Below are 18,087 nucleotides of genomic sequence, written 5' to 3'. Positions count from 1 at the left end.
CTCAAAAGTCTTTTTGGTTCTTTACCAAATTGCTTGCTCTTTCCTTATATGTTCCAGCCTCTCTTTTGATTATTAAACTATATTAAGCATGCTTATTTAATAATTTTTGGTCTGATAATTCCAAAATCTAAAATCTCGGGGCACCTGGGTGGCTCAGTCGGTTGAGCGTCCGACTTTGGCTCAGGTCATGATCTCGCAGTCCGTGGGTTCGAGCCCTGCATCAGGCTCTGTGCTGACAGCTCGGAGCCTGGAGCCTGCTTCAGATTCTGTGTCTTCCTCTCTCTGACCCTCCCCCGTTCATGCTCTCTTTCTCTCTCTGTCTCAAAAATAAATAAACATTAAAAAATAAAAATAAAAAAAACAAAATCTACAATCTCTGCTCATCTGCTAAATGTTGTTCATTATGGGGGTCTTACTCATGGTGACTTGTTTCTTTGTATGTTTAATAATAATTTTAAACTATAAACTGCTCTTTATGTGAAATTTTTGTTTTGAGAAAGAGAGTACCCTTCAAGACAAGAGTCAGATTGATTCATTCTAGATTATCAGTGCATGAGGTCAGGCGACACTTCAGGAGCATTAACATAGCACATCAATACACAAAGACCATTGCTTATTATAGATTATCCCTTAATTCAGTAGCCTTGGCTATATCCTCCTTGCTTCAGAGAAACAGCCATTTCTAAAGTTAGTCAAAACATCTTCAGATCTCACATTAAGATCATATTTAAACCTGACAGCACTATATACAGTTATAATCTCTACTGCTACCTGAAAGTATCCAATATTGTTTTGACTAGTTGGTTACTAATAATGGACTATTGCTACTTTCTCCCCATATTACTATCCATGGTGGAGATATGATTACTATCATATCACTCTCAATCCAGTGACTCTATTTCCTTCACCGGTGGAGAAGAATTCTACTTCTGTAATTACAATTTCTGTAGTTCAAGAAGGGCCCATATCCTAAACAGATCATTTGGAAACTTCAGTACCACACTCTGATTTAATATTATTTGTTGGTGGGTCTTGTATTAAAAGTGAAAAGGGACATAGTAGGCTAAATATGCAATAATTAGTTTAGTTTCTCTTGAAAGATCCAAGTCCTTAACAGATATAATATTGGTTCAAGTGACTGAACATTGCCCTTTCTAGAGATTTCAAACTGGTAAAACTAAAGGATAGGTGACATACTTTTGTAGTAATTATTACTTGGTGCTTTGATGCTGCTCAAAGAAATTGCTATCATAAAGGTAGAAGTCCACAGTAAAACAGATGATATAATGACTAGAGAGAATGCTGTAGCAGATCGTCTTATTAAATAGACTGTGCAGAAAAGAGTTAACACAGCAAACCTAAGTCTACGATCTTTACAAGAGCCTGCTTGCCAGGTGGCACTTGGCTGGCATACGGGAACTCAGATTTCAGAATGTTCCCTCCAATATCAACTGATAAGCCTAAGTCACTGTGCCTAGACTTGTGCAAACAATGCGATTCATGGTGAATATTTGTTTTTCTTCTGGGAGTCTGGTATATTGAGAGTTGTTAGGCAGAGAGTGCCTATGTGACAAGCCTCCAATAAAAAACCTTGGGCACTGAGGGCTTAATGGGCTTCCCTGGGCACACACGTGAAACTGCATTTTTGCTGCTGGAGAGAAAAGTATGTTATGTGTGACCCTTCATAAGAAGGAGAGCATAGGAAGCCTTCACATAGATTCTTCTAGAAGCTGCCTACATGTTTTTCTCTTACTGATCCAGCTATATCCTTTGTGTTTACCCTTTGCATCATACAGTTCTATGGGTTTTGACAAGTGCATATGTCACGTATTTACGATTACAGTTACAGAATAGTTTCACTGAACTAAAATTCCCTTGTGACTCTCGTGTCCATCACTCCTTCCTATGCCACCCCCCGTAAACTCCTGGAAACCACTGATCTTTTAACAGTCTCTATAGTTTTCCCTTTTCCAGAATGTAATATGTTGGAATAACACAATATGTATGTAGCCTTTTCAGACTGGCTTCTTCCACTTAGCAGTATGCATTTAAGATTCCTTCATGTCTTTCCATAGATTGATAGCTCATTTCCTTTTATAACTGAATAATATTTCATTATGTGAAGGTACCACCATTTGTTTATTCATTCTTTAATTGAAGGTCATCTTATTTGCGTCCAAGTTTCAGCAATTATGAATAAAGCTACTACAAGTATTTGTGTGCGGTTTTTGTGTAGACATGCTTTCAGCTCATTTGGGTAAATACCTAATTTGCAACTGTTGGATCTTATGGTAATACCGATTAAGTTTAGCTTTGTAAGAAATTGCCCAACTGTCTTCCAGAGTGACTCTACCATTTTGCATTCCACCAACCATGAATAAGAGTTCCTTTTGTTAGCCATTCTAATAGGTACGTAGCATTCTCTCATTGTTTTCGTTTGCAATTCCCTAATGACATATGATGTTGACCATCTCTTCATATCCTTCTTTGCCATCTGTATATCTTCCTGGGTGAGGTGAATATTCAGATCTTCTGTTCACTTTTTAAAAAATGTTTGTTTATTTATGAGAGAGACAGTGTGCAAGGGAAGGGCAGAGAGAGATGGGGCAGAGAATCTGAAGCAGGGTCTGCGCTGACAGCAGAGAGCCCAATGCGGGGCTTGAACTCATAAACCATGAGATCATGGCCTGAGGCGAAGTCAGATGCTCAGCCAACTGAGACACCCAGGTGCCCATGTTCACTTTTTAATTAGGGTTGTTACCTTATTGTTTAGGTTTTTTTTGTTGTTGTTTATTTGTTTTTTAATTTTTTTTCAATGTTTATTTATTTTTGGGGGGACAGAGAGAGACAGAGCATGAGCGGGGGAGGGGCAGAGAGAGAGGGAGACACAGAATCGGAAACAGGCTCCAGGCTCTGAGCCATCAGCCCAGAGCCCGACGCGGGGCTCGAACTCACGGACCGCGAGATCGTGACCTGGCTGAAGTCGGACGCTTAACCGACTGCGCCACCCAGGCGCCCCCTTACTGTTTAGTTTTAAGAATTCTTTGAATATTTTGGATATAAGTCCCTTATCAGATATGTGTTTTGCAAATATGTCCTTCCCGTCTGTGGCTCATTTTTTCATTTTTAAAAACTAAAGTTTGTGGTTTTTTTTAAAGTTTATTTATTTTGAGAGAGAGCATGCTCACCCATGCAAATAGGGGAGGGGTAGAGAGAAAGAATCCCAAGCAGGTTCTGTGCTGTCAGTGCAGAGTCGGACATGGGGCTCAAATTCATGAACCAGGAGATCATGACCTGAGCCAAAACCAACAGTCAGACACTTAACCAACTGAGCCACCCAGGCATCCCTAAACTAAAGTTCTTTTTGAGTGACCTCTTATAGATAAGAAAAACATGTGTAGGATCAGATTCAAAGATTCCATTATAGAATCACACAATTTGACTTCAATTTTGTAAAGAAATACTTGGAATGGTCAGATTATAATATCCATGACAATAAGATCTGGCAAAGCCAGGATTTTTAACTCCTTGCATACATTTCAAATTGATTATTTGCCACAATCCTACATAAAACAACATATCACTGTAGGAATAAAAACCCCACATTATTGTATTTTTAATTTTATTTTGGGGGGGGGGAGAGAGAGAGAGAGAGAGAGAGAGAGAGAGAGAATCCCAAGAAGGCTTCATGCTAGGCATGGAGCCTGATGTGGTCCTCAAACCCATGACCCTGGGATCATGACCTGAGCCAAAATCAAGAGTCAGACGCTCAATCAGGTGCCCCAAATTTGCCACATTATTAAAAACTGATTAAGATATTTTGTATTATATTAGAGGACATCACCAATTCATGCCTACTCTGAAATAAAAATAATTCTGGAAAATCTGTAATCTTGAGCCCTGAATTAGAACTATACCTTAAGGGACCATTTGGGCATTTCCAAATGGATTTTATATAGTTGCTTCTGAGTTACGAATATGTACTAATAATATTATGTTTATTTTCTGGATGGGTTGAAACACTCTTTTGTCAAAAATCCATAGCACACATAGTGGTTAACAAACTTTTAGATGTCCTGTTACCTACCTAGAGCATTCCATCTTATCTATTCAAGTGTAGGGCAAAATATTTTCTTTTGGTAGTTATTCATGATTATACAAGAAGTCTTGCCTATTATTCAGAAATCTCACTGTCTTTTGAACACAAAAACTTCTGGTAATATTTAAGAGACATTATCAGAATTGGAAAATTACATTAAAGACCTCAAACTGAGGTTCTTCAGAGAGTCCAAGAAGCAGGTGGTTCATATAAGTCACCTGCTGACCCCAAATCCAAGATCCTCAGAACAAGCGGAAAATTGCATGAAGTAGACAGCTTCCATGTAAGATCATGAGAATAAAACACTGATTGTCAGTGCTCTGTATACTTTTCACGTATTTTTATTCTTATTTTGTCATATTTATTCTTTTTATTACTTAATTATATACTTCTGATTTAACCTATCATGATCTCCCTTAGTACTACCAATAACTTATTAAAGTTTAAGTTTTACTAGAGACAATCAGTTTGCTACAGTTAGGACAATCCTAACTCTATAACTCAGCCTTTTACTAGCAAATCAATTTAAAGAATTGCTGTGGGGCTAAGTGACAATTTATGTGTATGAATTGTGCATGACTTTCCAATACTCTTGATGGACCTTGTCTTCTTATAAAGAGTCCATGAGATTAGAAGCTTTTCTGGGGAAATAAATAATATCTAGTGGAACAGATTCCTAAGTATAATGTATTCCATCTACAGTAATAAAAAAAATTTGTCGCTGACTTAGCATATCATACAGTCCATGCCCTATTATTCAGTACAATAAGCCAGGTAAAATTCCCTGGATAAATGATAGAATTGCCTTCAATTTTCTTTTGACTAGAGGGGCATTTGCCCCATTGTTAATAGTGCGTATTGTACTTAGATTCATACCATAGACCAATTTATCTAAGAAAAGATAACTTGATTATGTAAGGTAGACTTAAGGCATTATTGGGACTAGTTTTCTTTCAGGCCTAAGAAATACTGGACCATGATTCTAGACTGCCTTCCATTTCCTTCTTACAACACCTTCAGCTAGTTTTGTTTGTCTCACAGCTGTTTGAGTTCTGCTTTTCAGAGTCTTAAATGCTTCTATGTAGCTGCTGTATGAACAAATAGTTAAACAAACGATTCAGAGGCAAAACCAGGATGAAACTATCCTGACATTCAGATGTCCGCTCATCTCAAAGAAAATCAACAATAGTGAAGGTCTGGACAGTTCCTGATAATCTCTCCTGGGGCTTTGGTTGAGTGAGGATCAAACGGTGGAATTAGGAATAAAAACATTCTCACATTATTAAGAAAAGTCTGTTGCTATAATAGAACATTATCAAAAGAATACAAGTTGTGAAAGAACAAAATGTATTTGGACAGTACCATATTCTTTTTTTTTTCAATATATGAAATTTATTGTCAAATTGGTTTCCATACAACACCCAGTGCTCATCCCAAAAGGTGCCCTCCTCAATACCCATCACCCACCCTCCCCTCCCTCCCACCCCCCATCAACCCTCAGTTTGTTCTCAGTTTTTAAACTCTCTTATGCTTTGGCTCTCTCCCACTCTAACCTCTTTTTTTTTTTTCCTTCCCCTCCCCCATGGGTTTCTGTTAACTTTCTCAGGATCCACATAAGAGTGAAAACATATGGTGGACAGTACCATATTCTATTGCCAGATGAAAAACAAAGACCTAAGGTCACCTGCTGTATTATGCAGAGTGAATACCAGACTTAAAAATATATATTGTTCCTTATTTATAATAAAAGGCACATATTCATAATGTTGGAGGAAAATACTACATATAATAATATAAGGCTAATATCACTGCACAGAAAATTATGTTGTTGATGACCTATTCAAATAATTATGTCTACATATAGTATCTCAGTTATAACCTAAATTTTGAAATTTCTTCTCATAGGTAAAGACCTAGTACCTCTGTTGCAAAAGCACAGATTATCAAAAATAAATAGGTTATCAAAGCAGGTAGAAATATTTAATCAATGGAAGGTTAAAATAGTGAAATTAACAAATAAAGGGTTGGTAGAAAATATCATTTGAACCGTGTAAAGAATTAAGTAACTTTTCACTTACCTAAAACAGAACTCAATTCTTCAATCAACGTATCTAGTTTGACCTTCCCTTTATCTGTAAGTCAAGACAAAATTTAGACACTGAAAAATCCAAACTCAAAAAAAATAAAGCATAAAAGACTTAAATTATGAACTAGAGTAGAGCCTAGATGAAAGCCATTCACTATATCTTGTCCTTTTTTAAATTTATAATTCTTGGATTTTGATAGATAGCTCCATTATCTGCAAGGGACACTAAGATTGTTTGAATCATACAGTTTATCTTAGGTAAATAAATCTTTTGGATTCGTTCTGTTTCAAACTCCATGTTTCCTTAGGAATGGCTGATAACACATGACTGGTATACATTTAAAACCATTGTTTGTGGTATTATGTTGCTTTCTATCATTGGAGAAAGACAAAAAATTTCAGGAAAAGGATCAATGAAGAGCAGAGTGTGTGGTAAAACTAAAGCTTTTAAATTTTGCTTGAGGGAAAAATGTCATGTAGGGAGTGGAAAGATGATTTGAAAGAGATTGGTTGGAACCAACAGTTTAGACATTGACATCAGATTGCCTGGATTTGGGAATAGAGTAGTGGGGAAAAAAAAGGTAAAAATCTTGGCTCCACAAAAGTGACATGAATTTGTTTTGTTTGTGGCTGTATTCCTAAGGCTAAAATAGAGACTCCTAGGTGTTAGGTGTTCAATAGACATTATTACATGAATGAATAAATTAATTTATCATAAAAATGCTTAGCACTGTGTCTGGAATATTGCAAGACTCGATGCATATAAGGTAAGAGGGGTTCACTGAAAGTCTTTTTTTTTAATTAAAAAATTTCTTAATGTTTATTATTTATTTAATTTTGAGAGAGAGAGAGAGAGAGCAAGCAGGCCAGGGGCAGAGAGAGACACTATCCCAAGCAGACTCCACACTAACAGTGCAAGGCCTGACACAGGGTTTGAACTCAGGAACTGTGAGATCATGACCTGAGCCAGACACTTAACTGACTGAGCCACCCAGGCACCCCCATTGAAAGGTTTTAATCAGAGGAATAACAAAGTCAGATTTTCACTCTGGTTAAGTCATTCAGGCTAGTGTGTACAGAATGAATTTAAGGCAGTGTGACCAGTGGCTGTTACACCAATCGGGAGCCTTCGGTAGCAGTAAGTGAAGGATGATGAAGATTCATCAGTAGGGTAGCAAAGTCAGAGAATATGTCTTTGGGATATGTTTAGGAGGGAAAATGAGGGAACATAAGTCAAAGATAGTTTGTGGCTTATTTCATGGGCAATTGTGGGTAGATGACAGCAGCAGAGAAATAAGAAAATAACTAGGAATGAATTTAACAGGGAAAATAGTTTACTTTTCATATGTTGAATTTGGATTTCCACTGGGAAATCTATGTCTCAATACGGATTTGTTCATATAGGAGATCTCTTAATTGATCTCCGTTTAATCAACCTGATGGCCTGAACTATATTCATCATTCATACTGATGCTGATGGTATGCTAAACTTTTATATCTAGTAAGCTACACTTTTAGTAAGCCAACACATTTGTGTTCTTATGGGTTGAGTTGTTGAACTTGTTTCCAGGCTTCTTTTTATAGAGTTGTACTTATTATTAAATTGATAACTTAATCATTATATAAACTGAGGAACTATAAATGGAAAAGGGAGTTATTACCATAAAAACAAATTTGAATGTTTTAGAGAGTTTATGTAAAGGCAAATTGCTAAAAAATAGTTGTGTTGAATTTGGTGTGGATAAAGAACTATAAAAAAATTGGGGAAAGAATTAAGATCTAGATGGATTCTGATGGAAAATTCTGCTCAACGTTTAAAAAAGCACTTTGCTCCACTTAAGAGAAACTGAAAATGGGGGGTGCCTGGATGGCTTAGCTAGTTAAGCATCCAATTCTTGGTTTCAGCTCAGATTATGATTTCACAGTTCATGAGGTTGAGCCCCACAACAGGCTCTGCACTGACAGTGTGGAGCCTGCTTGGGGTTCTCTCTCTCTCTCTCTCTCTCTCTCTCTCTCTCTCCCTTCCTCCCTCCCTCCCTTCCTCTTCTTCTCACTCTCTCTCTGTCCCTCCCCAGCTCATGCACACACATGCATGCTCTCTCTCAAAATAAATTTTAAAAAAACTTAAGAAAAGAGAGAAACAAAAAATGGGAGTGTAGATGACAAATGGGTATATTTGTGCAAGAAAATCTCCAAAGAGCATGGCTACATTAAATTAAAATGGCATTGGCTCAATTTTTTTATGGAAACAAAACATTTGAGGTATGTGTGTATATATATATATATATATATGTATATATATATATACATATGTGTATATATATATGGATATAAGTATATGTATACATGTATATATATATATATATAAATTTAAGGTATGTATACATATATATGTATATGTGTATATGTATACGTGTGTGTGTATATATATATATATATGTATAAATTTTATTATTCCTTACTTTAACTAAAATTTTATATTATCAGATCTTGCCCCTGCCATGGTACATAAAAAGACCTCACTGTCCTAAACTGAAATGGATGAAATAAGTATAGGTTTGAGATAAAAGGCTTGAAATCTTAAATACATATGGTTAAGTGGAATCATACAGGAACAGTGTGGAAAGAGCCTGAAAATAGAACTGTTATATTACTATCATTTAAGCCAGTGATTTTCAAAAATTTTTACTGTAAACCATACTAAGAACTCTGAGCACGTGCGCCCACACACATGTGATCATGAAGACTCATGAAACAATATCTAGCTTTACTATTTTATTCTATTTTATTAAAAAAAAACTCAACCCACTGGTTTGAAGTGAGAAAGAAAAGCCTATAAGAAAATGAGCCTTGTGAACAAGACAAGGGTACACATTCTCACCACCTCTACTCAACACAATACTGGAAGTCTATTCTAGAGCAATCAGTCTAGGGGAAGAAAAAGCATCCAAATAGGAAAGGAAGAAGCATAATTGTCTTTGTTTGCAGATTATATCGTCTTATATATAGAAAGTCCTGAAGACTCCACCAAAAAACTGTTAGAACTAATCAATGAATTTAGTAAAGTTGCAGGATACAAAATCAGCATAATGAAATCAGTTGCATTTCTATACACTAACAATGAAATATCTGAAAAAGATATAAAGAAAACAATACCACTCACAATAGCATAAAAAAAACAAGATATTTGGGAATAAATGTATGTATGTATGTATGTATGTATGTATGTATCTATCTATCTATCTATCTATCTATCTATCTATCTATCTATCTATCTACAAATAGGCTTCACAACCAGTGCAGAGCCCAATGTGGGGCCTGAACTCACATCCTGGAGATCAAGACCTGAACTGAGATTGAGAGTTCGACACTTAACTGACTGAGTCACCCAGGCGCCCCTTTGGAATAAATTTAAATAAGGAGGTGGAAGATCTATATAATGAAAACTACAAAACCTTGATGAAAGAAATCGGAGAAGACACAAGCAAATGGAAATATATCTCATATTCGTGGGTCAGAAAAATTAATATTGTTAAAATGTCTATACTACCAAAAGTCATTTATAGATTCAACCCAATTCCTATAAAAATTTCAATGGTATTTTTTTCATAGACATACAAAAAAATCCTTAATTTATATGGAACCACAAAGGACCCCGAACAGCCAAAGCAATACTGAGAAAGAAGAACTAGGCTGGAGGCATTACCCTTCTTGATTTCAAACTATTATTACAAGGCTCATCAAGCAGTATGGTACAGCATAAAAATAGATACATGGGCCAAGAGAACAGAATTGAGAGCTTGGAAATAAAACTTCACATATACAGTCAACTGTCAACAAGGCAGCCAAGAATACTCAATAGGGAAAGGATAGTCTCTGATATGATGGTATTGGGAAAACTGGAGAACCACACGCAAAAGAATGAAACTGTGCCATAATCTTATACCACTCACAAAAATGAACTTGAAATGGATTAAAGACTTAAATGTAGGACCTGAAAACTGTAAAACTTCCAGAAGAAAACATAGGGAAGAAAGCTCCTTGACATGAGTCTTGGCAATTATTTTTTTAGATAGGACACAAAAAGCACAAGCAAAAAAAAAAAAAAAAAAAAAAAAAAAAAAAAGAAAGAGAAAGAAAAAGAAAAAGAAAAGAAAAAATTACTAAGTGGGACTACATCACACCAAAAGGCTTCGGCCCAGAAAAAGAAACAATCAACCAAATGAATAGGCAACTTACAGAATGAGAGAAAGTATTTTCAAACTGCATTTCTGGTAAGGGGTTAATATTCAAACTATATAAGGAACTTGTACATTCAGTAGCAAAACCCCCAAAAATCCAGGGAAAAAATGGGCAAAGAAACTGAATGGCCATCTTTTTAAAGAACACACACAAATGGCCAATAGGTCCATGAAAAGGTGCTCAAAATGACTAATCATCAGGGAAATGCAAATCAAAACCATAATGAGATATCACCTCACACTTGTTAGAATGGCTATCATCAAAAGGATAAGAGATAACAAATGTTGATGGAGATGTGGAGAAAGGGAAACCCTTGTTCACCGTTGGTGGGAATATAAATTGGTGCAACCACTGTGGAAAACAGTATAGAAGTTCCTCAAGTAATGAAAAATAGAGTTACCATATAATCCAGCAATCCCACAGCATAGGATTCAAAATCCCACTTTGAAAGAGGATTTCAAAAAGATATCTGCACTCCCATGTTCATTGAAACATTAATCACAATAACCAAGATATGTCTCTGTCAACAGATGATTAGAGAAAGATGTGGTATATTATATACAATAGAAAATTATTCAGCCATGAGAAAAAAGGAAATCTTGCCATTTGTGACATGGAAAAACTTTGAAGGCATTGTGCTAAGTGAAATAAGTTGGACAGAGAAAGACCAATACTATATGATATCACTTGTATGTGGAATCTAAAAAAACTGAACTCACAGAAACAGTAAAATTGTGGTTATGAGGGGCTGAGGGAGAAGGTGGGGAAATGGGGAGATGTTAGGTTAAAGGTACAAACTCCCATTTCTAATGTGTGTAAATTCTGAGACTATAATACAGAATGGTGATTATAGTTAATAACACTGTCTTACATACTTGAAAGTTCCTAAGAGAGTAGATCGTAAATGTTTTCACCATAAAAAAGAAAGGTAATTATGTGATGCAACAGGGGTGTTAGTTATGGCATAAACATTTTGCAATATACAAGTATATAAAATCAACAGGTTTACACCTTAAACTTACACAACGTTATATGTTGACTGCATCTCAATAAAGATGAAAACAATAAATATCTCTTAAAAAGTACAGGGGGAATGTCAGTGCTCACCATCATCTGGCAATCTTTCTATCAGATCCATGAATTCTCCTTCTGTGATGCTGATTCCCATGTTTTCTAAAAGAGTGTCCAACTTACTGACATCAACACTGCCTCCTAAGTAAGGAGCAGGAAAGGAATATAGTAAAACAATCTTTCTAAAACTGGGACCGTGCATTCACTCTACTGTGTTATTATTCCTCTTTATCAAGCATATGTTTTATTAGAATAAGGAACATTTCACATATTTCTTAGCATTATTGTTAAGATTTTCAAGGCAAACACCAAAAATCCAGTTTTGTTCAGTTAATAGGACAATAAACTTCCTTTCACTTTTATGTTAGGATTCTGAAAAGCCAGAGCTAGAGGTGACTGACATAATATTCTATAAAACAAGAGGTATTTTTGTTGCCTGCGCTTTCAAATTATTTGCCTTTACTTTTGATTGAAATCTTTATCTGGCAGCATTCATTCTTCACCTTTTGCTTCGTACTTTATTTTGTTTCTTTGGGGCTAAGGTAGGAAGATCCCAGACAGTTTAACACTTTCTGTCAAGTATTAGTGCAGGAAACTACTTGGTTTACCTGATAAAATGCAGATCTACTAAAGAAACATAAATAAAGACACAATTATATAGGAAAGTATGATTCCTATTTTAACAATACAACTAAAGGTTTCAGATTCCATCTTTTCACAGTGCTTCTTACTCACGTTTGAGAGACTTTATGCCCTTCATCAACCTTTTCTTATACACTTTTCCATCAGCTACAAAAAATGGGTATTTTGAAAACAGAGTCAGAAAGAAAGAGTTTAGAAATCTTTGAGTAAGGAACATTTCAAATTACAAACAGATAAATAGATATACCAAAATGTTTGCTCTCAGGGGTAAAGGAGTAAATTGGAAATCATAATCATGAGATACTCTTTTTTGCTGCTGTTGTTCTGTATTGAGAATGTAGGGACAATAACATCCTCAAATACTGTTTGTGGGAGTTCAAATTATAAATATTCTGGAAGGCAAGTGAGAAGACAAAATATCTTCCATTCTGTAAGTCTACTTAAAGGAATTTCATCTCAAAAGATTTCAGAATGCTTACAAAGATTTATCCACAAGGCTGTCAAATAAAAAAAGGACATCTATTCAAAGATGGAAAACTGTAAAATATACATCTCATTTTTCACAGTAGCTATCACTTTGAGTTGGGAATAGAGAGGTTTTATTTTCACTTATCTACACTATCAAGATTTCTATGATAAATACACACGTTACCATTGTGAAGACATAACAGTTATAAATAATATAATAACACATAAATATTATCTATCAATCTAGTATCTACTGTGCACTAGAAGGAAATGTATGAAAATATTAATAATGATTATCTTTGGGTTAGAGGATTAAAAGCATTTTTTATGAAATTTTTTGGTGTAGTTAAGAACTATGGCCTTTTCTCAATGTACCATATTACCCACTTATTGATAAACTATATATTCGATGCTGCAGAAACACACAACTACATTATTAGTTGGTGCTGGGAAAACTGGACACCTTCCTCTCTCTCTTTTTTCTTTTTTTTTTAAATGCTTTTTTTTTTAAATGCTTTTTTTTTTTTAACAAATCCAGCTGATCAGTAACCTGAGGGCTGAGTAATGAATTTTTCCTTTGATAGCAACTTATAACTGAAAAGGCTTAGACAGATGATTTTTATTTTTTTATTTGTTAATTTATTTTATTTTATTTTTTATTTTTAGACAGATGATTTTTAAATCAAAATCCAAGTGGTGAGATTTTTCTGTGTATTTGCATTAGCTTTTTAACAGTTTTCAAGCATTTTTAGTTTATTTTGTAATTTTTCATATACTTCTACAAAACTAGTCTTTCTAAAACACCAAATTAGCACCCATAAGACTCACCATCAAGTGGCAGTGTCTTCAGCAACTTCAAATGTTCATTAGGTGTGAGTTTAATCCCCAAGTTTTCGAAAACACTTTCAAGTCTATTGGCATCAACTTTGTCTCCTTTGAAAGAAAAACGGACTGTTGACACATGGAAATTTTAGGACATTAGAATGATCCAAAATAATGAAAAGGCTGACTTATAAGAATACCATCCTCACTTTCATATTCTCATATATTCTAATAGTGTTTAAGAATAATGAGGCAAAACTTATTCCTTGATTCTTCATAAAGACAGAGTGGCCTCCGAAGACTAATGGTAAGACACCATAGAAGAAAATCAGGTTATATAATTGGCTAGTAATTTAGGATATTTAATCTGTTTTTCTCTTTTTAATGTTGAATCATGTGATTATTATTTAAAGCAGAATATTTTCTAAACTTATTCATCTTCCTATATTCTGTGCCTACCTATATTTGGCTACTCAAGCCAGTAGTCATTAACTCAAAAGCTTATAGGAGCCTAGACAAAGAAGGAATGAGTGAAACTAGCACATGCCTTGTCCCAAGAGAAAATACATCAGTTATTGTTGTGAGGAAATGTAGGGCCAGTGTTGCCTTATCTTACAAAACTTGACTGCAGACTGGATTCAATTCATGGGTGGCCCGTTTGTTAAACCTCTGATTTAAACACTGGTTAGGATCAATATAATACTGGCAGAAACTACAAAAAAATATCATTATTACTTAAACATCACCATTTTCTTTTGTAGCCAAATGCTAGATAATTCAAAGGGAGAAGTAAAGTTGAATGGAAATACTTCATGAAAATATGTAAAATATCAACATTAATAAATTTATGATATAATATTGGGAAAACACTATGCAGAATATAACATAGGGTTAGAATTTAATTAAAAATGTTTAAGTAATGTCTTACCCGAAAAAGATTTCACTTCATTCATCAGCTTTTCCAGATCAACCTTGCCTTTAACTGTAAGGCAAGGAATAAATTGGATAGAAACATGACAATGAGACCAAGAAAATGTGTTGCACAGAGCAGAAAAACTTAGCAGTATTTATTTGCTTTAGAAAATTTAACCTTTTGCAGGTACACACATTTAGTTACAAAATAAGTCATGGGGTTTAATACACAGCATGATGACTATACTTAATACTGAAATATTAATATTTGAAAGTTCTAAGAGAGTGGATCTTAATTTTTTTTACGTTTTTTTTTTCCTTTGAGAGAGAGAGAGACAAAGAGAGAGCAGGCAGGGGAGAAGGGCAGAGAGAGAGAGAGAGGGGGGAGAGAGAGAGAGAGAGAGAGAGAAAGAGAGAGAGAGAGAGAGAGAATCCCAAGCAGGCTTCAAGCTCAGTATGGAGCCTGATGCGGGGCTCAATCCCAATATCCTGGGATTGTGACCTGAGCTGAAATCCAGAGTCAGATGCTCAATCGTCTGAGCCACCCAGTTACCCTGAGAGATCTTAAAAGTTCTCATCAAAACAAAAAATATTTGTAACTGTATATTATGATGGATGTTAACTAGACTTAATATGGTAATCATTTTGCAATATATACAAATATTGAATCATTATGCCTGAATGTAATGTTATATGTCAGTTATACCTCAATATAAAAAATATAAAAACTGGTTACACATACACACACACACGCACGTGTACATGACACACAAGTGCACACACACTAAAACTTAACCTTTGCTACACCCTTCATAAGAAGGTAGACGAAGAGGGGCACCTGGATGGCTCAGTTGGTTGAGCAGCTGACTTTGGCTCAGGTCATGATCTCACGGTTCATGAGTTTGAGTCCTGCATCAGGCTCTGTGCTGACAGCTCAGAGCCTGGAGCCTGCTTTGGATTCTGTGGTTCCCTCTCTCTCTGCCCCTCCCTACCTCATGCTCTGTCTCTCCATCTCTCTCTCAAAAATAAACATTAAAAAAAAAGAAGGCAGAAGAAGAAAGATGTCAGCTTGAATGATAATAAGCACAATTATTTCCTGAAACAAGTAATACTCCAATATTTCCAATATATTATGCTCAGGGAAGAAAAGTGGCTAATTCCCATCATTTAGTTTCTGAAAAGTGCTTTTTTCCCCACAGTAAAATAATACTCCATGTTGATGAGAAAATCTAGCTATAACCTAGTGTTATAGGAAACACAGTGTAACATGTAGTTATTCATGAATTCAACAAACTTGTTTTTGAGTGCCTACAAAATACTCAAAGAATAACCAGAAAAGTGTATCAATTACCAATAATGTTGCTAATTCTGTGGTGAGAATTTTTGGACCTTATTCTTTGTCTCTTAAAGTGTTCTTAGCCACTAATAACTTCTGCGTCAATACCAACTACAGGTCAGGGCAAAATGGAAAATGTGTGCTGGTTTACCTGGGTCATTACAAGTAATCAAGTCTGTCATGAAAAAGAGATGGGATCCTTGGAGAGGATTACAATTTTTGGCCTGGCTTTGTACATGGGTCACTGTGGTTTTCTGTTCATCCTTTCCTTTGCCCATCTGGCTTATTACTGGGAAAATTCTGACCCAAGATGAAAGGGCTCTCTGCCATAGGCCGTCTAATTGGGAGGGAATTCTGTTCCATTAAAATATTCCAAGTTCCTCTCAGCAGAGGAGGAATCTACTAGTAAGATTTAAAACATCTGTGTGACAAGGGAATTTTTTTAAACTGAAGTTGATCATTTTCCTTTATTTATAATGTTATTCTTACTCTTTTGTATTTACTTTAATAAAAATTTTGGAAGGGCTTCTGTGAACATGGAGACTGGAACATGGCTCATATCCCTTTAACTACCACCTCAAAGCTGTCTGCCTTTGAAATTCAAATGCTGCTGGTCTCTCTAGGCTGCCAGGGCTATGTCAAGCCTTCAGCTCTGGTTGTGTCCTGGAAGAAGAATGGGCATGGGATTCTTTCCCCTCTCAACTAGGGAAGCACCAGAGAGGTGTCAGAGTGCACGAGGAGAACTAGAAAGTAATAGATCTGGGGAAAAGCTTGGCATTTAGAATCCTGAAGACCCTGGTGAAGATCAGTAGAGGCCAGCATGAGGGCATTCCAATTCCTCTGACTCCTAAAAGAGCACGAAGGAAGAAGATAGGTGGGCAGAAACATATATGCTCCTGAGGTGGTAGAAATACAGAGATGTCAAAACAGATGCTTCCTTCTTTTCTAGAAGTTTGAAAGTAATCTTTTATGGAATATGTAATATTAAGTGCTAAATAAAGAATCTTGAAATAGAAAGGAAATTATTTAAGATAGGTTTTTTTTATTATTGAGAGAGAGAGAGAGAGAGAGAAACACACACACACACACACACACACACACACACAGAGCAAGCAGAGAAGGGGCAGAGGGAGAGGGAGAGAATCTTAAGAAGGCTCTGTGCTCAGTGCAGAGCCCAATGCAGGGCTCAATCTCACAACTGTGAGATCATGACCTGAGGAGAAATCAAAAGTTGGATGCTTAACTGAATGAGCCACCCAGACACCCCTAAGAGAAATTTTATGAGTTGTTTGTTTGTGGGAGTTAAAACTGTGTGGTTGGGGAAGTAAAAGACATTCCCAAGGTCTCATGGTGGGGAGTGGGGGAAATGGTAGGAGGAATAAGAGTCTTCTAAAAGTTTGCCCGTATTGTGATTGTGTGGGGGGTGAGAGGGAAGGGATAAAAGTGAAATGAAATATTTGATTGGAAAGGCTATCTTGATGGAGAATAAAGTAGTATTTTATTGCCAGTAATAGTTATTATATGTAAGTATGACAGTGAATGGGAGGAAAAGAAATGTAAGACTTGATGAAATGTGACCCTCCTCTGAAACTTCAGAATTAATTAGGAAGAAAACAAACATAATGAATGACAACTTGAAGAAACCAGTGATAATAAGCCTAAGAAAAAAGAAAAAAAAACAGAAAATAAATAATAAACATAAGATTAAATAAATAAAATTAAATATATCCAGTATTACACCAAATCGGAGCAAACTGAAATTTCTCATTAAAAAAGGAACGATTGGGGTGCCTGGGTGGCTCAGTCGGTTGAGCGTCCGACTTCGGCTCAGGTCATGATCTCCTGGTCTGTGAGTTGGAGCCCCTCGTGGGGCTCTGTGCTGACCACTCAGAGCCTGGAGCCTGTTTCAGATTCTGTGTCTCCCTCTCTCTCTGCCCCTCCCCCGCTCATGCTCCATCTCTCTCTCTCTCTGTCAAAAATAAATAAACATTACAAAAAAATTAAAAAAAAAAGGGAATGATAGGGGCACCTGGGTGGCTTGGTTAAGTGTCTGACTTCAGCTGAGGTCATGATCTTGCAGTTCGTGAATTCGAGACCCGCATCAGGCTCTGTGCTGACAGCTCAGAGCCTGAAGCCAGCTTCGGATTCTGTGTCTCCCTTTCTCTCAGCCCCTCCCATGCTTGTGCTCTGCCTGTCTCTCTCTCTCTCAAGAATGAATAAGCTTAAAAAATTTTTTTTTCAAATAAAAAAAATAAAAAAGGAACAACTGTCAGATGGGTTCCTTAAAAACCCAGCTATATGATGATTTCGCAAAATATATTTCAACCAAATGATAAGAAGATTGAAAACAGAGGAATGGGCAAAGATATATGAGGCACATATACAAGCAAAAAGAAACCAGTACCATCA

At 35.9% G+C, this 18,087-nt stretch overlaps 1 protein-coding gene across 49 annotated transcripts in view; it reads right to left on the bottom strand.

The window, feature by feature from the left end:
- Positions 1 to 18,087, bottom strand: part of EFCAB3 (EF-hand calcium binding domain 3) — a 460,207-nt gene that overhangs the window by 175,018 nt on the left and 267,102 nt on the right. For all 49 annotated transcript variants that reach the window (XM_045044749.1, XM_045044748.1, XM_045044746.1 and 46 more), the window contains 5 exons: positions 14,359 to 14,412; positions 13,437 to 13,541; positions 12,234 to 12,287; positions 11,535 to 11,639; positions 6,178 to 6,231 (listed from right to left, as the gene is read on the bottom strand). In XM_045044749.1, the coding sequence (XP_044900684.1) occupies positions 6,178 to 6,231; positions 11,535 to 11,639; positions 12,234 to 12,287; positions 13,437 to 13,541; positions 14,359 to 14,412 (372 nt within the window). The remainder of the gene's footprint in view (positions 1 to 6,177; positions 6,232 to 11,534; positions 11,640 to 12,233; positions 12,288 to 13,436; positions 13,542 to 14,358; positions 14,413 to 18,087) is intronic.

Source organism: Felis catus, chromosome E1, assembly GCF_018350175.1.
Source record: "Felis catus isolate Fca126 chromosome E1, F.catus_Fca126_mat1.0, whole genome shotgun sequence".
In the NCBI taxonomy this organism is placed as follows: Eukaryota; Metazoa; Chordata; class Mammalia; order Carnivora; family Felidae; genus Felis; species Felis catus.
The sequence above is the reverse complement of the archived record's forward strand: the minus strand, read 5'-3'. Positions and strand labels throughout refer to the sequence as shown.